Source organism: Merops nubicus, unplaced genomic scaffold (assembly GCF_000691845.1).
Source record: "Merops nubicus isolate BGI_N331 unplaced genomic scaffold, ASM69184v1 scaffold49892, whole genome shotgun sequence".
NCBI lineage: Eukaryota > Metazoa > Chordata > Aves > Coraciiformes > Meropidae > Merops > Merops nubicus.
Window position 1 is genome coordinate 1 of NW_008595237.1, and position 3,569 is coordinate 3,569.

General features: G+C 55.9%; 1 protein-coding gene across 1 annotated transcript; it reads right to left on the minus strand.

Annotated features, from left to right (window-relative positions):
- Positions 1-1,826: 1,826 nt before the first annotated feature.
- HYAL1 (hyaluronoglucosaminidase 1) lies at positions 1,827-3,341 on the minus strand. The gene is made up of 3 exons (XM_008935978.1): positions 2,442-3,341; positions 2,234-2,323; positions 1,827-2,144 (listed from the first exon to the last, which is right to left on the minus strand). Exons 1-3 carry the CDS (start codon positions 3,339-3,341, stop codon positions 1,827-1,829), a joined length of 1,308 nt encoding a protein of 435 aa, XP_008934226.1.
- Positions 3,342-3,569: the final 228 nt, after the last annotated feature.

Consider the following 3,569-nt stretch of genomic DNA (forward strand, 5'->3'; position numbering starts at 1 on the left):
GTGACATCAGCACCGCTGGCCTGCGTGACCCCCTCGGGTATGGGCAGGACCTCAGGAGAGCACCTAAATGTTGCCTAAATGGCCCAAAATCTTTCTGCGGAACTCCTTGGCGCTTTGGGGAGGTGCTGCCTCCCGCACAAGAAGCAGTGGGACCACAGGCTGGGGAGTCGTGGTGGGAATGGCCATTCTCTGAGGAAAACAACTGCCCCTCAGAGTCAGTGTCCTGAGCCTCGGTGGCGTAGGAAGCTGCCAGTGACCATGGGGCAGCTTTGGAGGTGGTGGGCAGGAGTGTTGGTCTGCTTGAGGGTAGAAAGGCTCCACAGAGGGGTCTGCACAGGCTGGGCTCATAGGCTGAGGCGGGTGGGGAGCACTGCCAGACTCATAGGCTGAGGAGGTTGTGAAGCACTGCAATAGGCTGCCCAGGGAAGTGGTGGAGTCCCTATCCCTGGAGGGACTGAAAAGATGTGTAGATGTGGCACTGAAGGACACGGTTTAGCAGTAGGCTTGGCAGTGCTGGGTTAATGGTTGGACTCAATCTTAAGGGTCTTTCCCAACCTAAACTATGAGTCTATAATTCTATTTCTGATCAGGTACCAACCTTGTGTCTTATCAATAGTGATTAAAAGCCATGGTGACATTTGCATGGTGTCACCATGGGATGCAAGAGCACTGGGGATGCTCTTTCCCATGACATCTATGAGTGAGAGGTCCTCTTTTCTGCAGAGCCATTCTCCCAGGGCCATGCCAGGAGTCCAGGAGCTTACAAGTCCTGGAACTCTTCAGGTGACATAGCTGGGCCATACAGCTATGTCTCAGCTTTTATCAGGAGAAGTCAACCCACTTCCCAATGACTGAAGGAAGACCCTCTGATAAGTGCGTTTCCTAAGAGTGAGTTTAGCAAAGAGGATTTAAATGAAGTGTCTAAACTAGATGTTGCTTAATGCTGCCCTTCCTTTCTACTGTGTAGGAGGTTCATTTCTTGGTGAGAGCTGTCATGTCACACATGCTGCAGAGGACCAGGTGTGTTTGCAGTGGTTTACGTTAACTATCGTAAGAAATAAAGGTGAACATTCCTGAGTAACAGCACAGTCCTGTCACAGAGAGATTTCCTTAGGGCCTAAGATCAGGGAGCTAAGCACATGACTGCCCCACCCCAAGCTGAACATCCAGATGAAAATGCCAAGATCTTCATCTAAGCTGGACTGGGGAAGTGGTGTTTCATCTCATGCCTTCTCCCAGTCGCTTTAAAAGAGGTATTGCTAAGTCAGTAGCCTGGGTTACAGAGATCAGCTCTCAGCCACATCATTCAGGGGTTGAATTGGTTTGAATATAGTCATCCAGGAGAAAATCAAAGTGGTGATACTGGCTTCACACTACAGCTCTTTGTGGCCGGTGAGGGGCCGGGGAACTTGCCCTCCTCCATCCACAGCCGCACAGGCATGTCTTTTCACCTCTGTCACCTCTGCTCACTGGCTGCTCCCCATCATTCCCCCATTTTTCATACTGTTCCCCCATCATCTCCCTTCCTATCTCTTTTCCCCATACAGTTTCCTCTTTCTTCTTGGCCTCTCTGAGGCATTACACTCCCAGACCCCTTGGCCTGATGCAGATCCCTTGGCAGTATCCCAAGGTCCCACCCCAAAACATGCCACGGCAGAAGACAAGGAGACACTTGTAAGTGCCTAAGGGTTTTATTAGCAGCCACATGCTTGGGTTCCCAACCCCACGGCAAGGGTGCTGGGGCAACGGGGTGGTGTCACGCTTCCTGCCCAGGTGTCCCCTGCATGGCTGGGTGGCAGGGGAGTGGGGTGGGAGGGGGTAGTGTGTCACTTGGTGAAGTCCGGGATGTCACAGCGGGGTCCCTGCCACTTGTCATAGCACTGGCAGCTGAACTCCTCTGCAAGCTGGGCGATGTCATTGTCGAACTCCAGGCTCTGGGCTACCAGCCAGGGCTTGCTGGCTTGTAGGTCAATGGCAAAGTGGCTAGGGTCAAGGTGGAGGAAGCTCTGCTTGTTCTGCTGGCGCACACAGCGGCCCTGGCCGGAGCACAGGCTCTGGCTGCACAGGTTGGCGCTGGCGGTCACATTGACAACGTAGTGGCCCAGGGGCCCCTCCACATAATCCTTAAGCCTCAGGCACATCTCCTGCAATGGCACACGGTGTCACAGCCCTGCACAGCTGGGGAACTAGGGGTCCCCACAGGCAGTGGAGTGGTGCAACCTGCTGCACTCACCTTGGAGGTGCTGTAGTTGAGGCTGCCCCAGAGGATGATGCCAGCAGCACCCTGAGCCGCACTCTCCCCGATGGTGTTCATGAGATCCTCCTGCACCCAAGGGGAGAGGAGAAGTCAGTGGTACTTAAAGGCCCCATGCCTCCCTGGTAGTGCTAAAGACACCTGGCACCAACCCATCAACCCAAGAGGTGCCCACTGTCCCCATCACCTGGGAGAGGAAGTCGACCGTGCAGTCAAAGGCGACCTGGGAGTAGGGCAGGACAGGGATGCTGTTGTTGCAGACACCATCCTGGACAGCAAACGCCTCGGCCACACGGTGCCGAACATAGGTGAGCACCTTGTCAGTGCCATTGAGGCAGGGGGGCAGGTAGATGCTGGGGTAGAGTGCCCGGCTGCTCTTCCAAAGCCACCACAGCTCCTTGTTCCTCTGCTGCTCCACCACCGGGCATGTCCCGTTGTAGGGCAGGCTGTCAAAGTCATCATTGTAGCAGTTGGGGAAGCCGTAGAAACCCCAGTAGCCATTGGGACGGAAGTTCTCACCCAGCTGCAGGGTCTGCTCCATGAACTTGTGGGCACTCTGCTCAAACTGCTGCTTGGCCAACTCCTTCACCAGCTCAGGAGGCCACTGCGGGTGCTGCTGCCACACCAGCTCCTCTGACTTCAGCTGGTAGACGTGCATGGAGGCCCAGTTGCGGATCCACAGTGGGCGCCACTTCTCCCAGTCGATGACAGCCAGCCCGCCATAGTCAGGGCTAGGCAGGGCGACCTTGATGTCCTGGGTGGTCTGGTGGAGGTGGGCCTGCAGGCTGGCATTTTGGGGGAGCCCCCCATTCACTGGCACGCCTTCATCTGTGTAGTAGGGCAGGAGCCCCAGTGCCTCACTGTAGAAGAGAGTGATGTCCTGCCCAGTGAAGGACTGCTGGTCGTTGGCCACCACGTCAAAGACCTCAAGGCTGAGGGAGACATTGTACTTCTTGGCACAAGGCTCAGTGGGGATGTTCCAGATGGTGACGAAGGGGCGGTTGACAAGGACAGGGCCGGCTCCCCCAGCATGTGTGTGGATGGGCAGGAGCAGCAGAAGGATCCAGCAGGACCATCCCAATGCCATGGTGCCAGTGGGTGCAGGATGGGTCCTGGAGCTACCTGCGGAGATCTAAGGCAAGCTGAGACCTGTGCATACCTCAACACTTTTATGCCCAACCCAATTCAGGGCTGGCATGAATCCACACCCCTGTCCCCGAGCAGTGCCAGTCACCCAGGGTCACTTCTCCCACCTCCTCACCTGAAGTCCCTAAAGTTTTCAGAGCCCTGCAGCCCTGGAGGGACGACAGCAGCG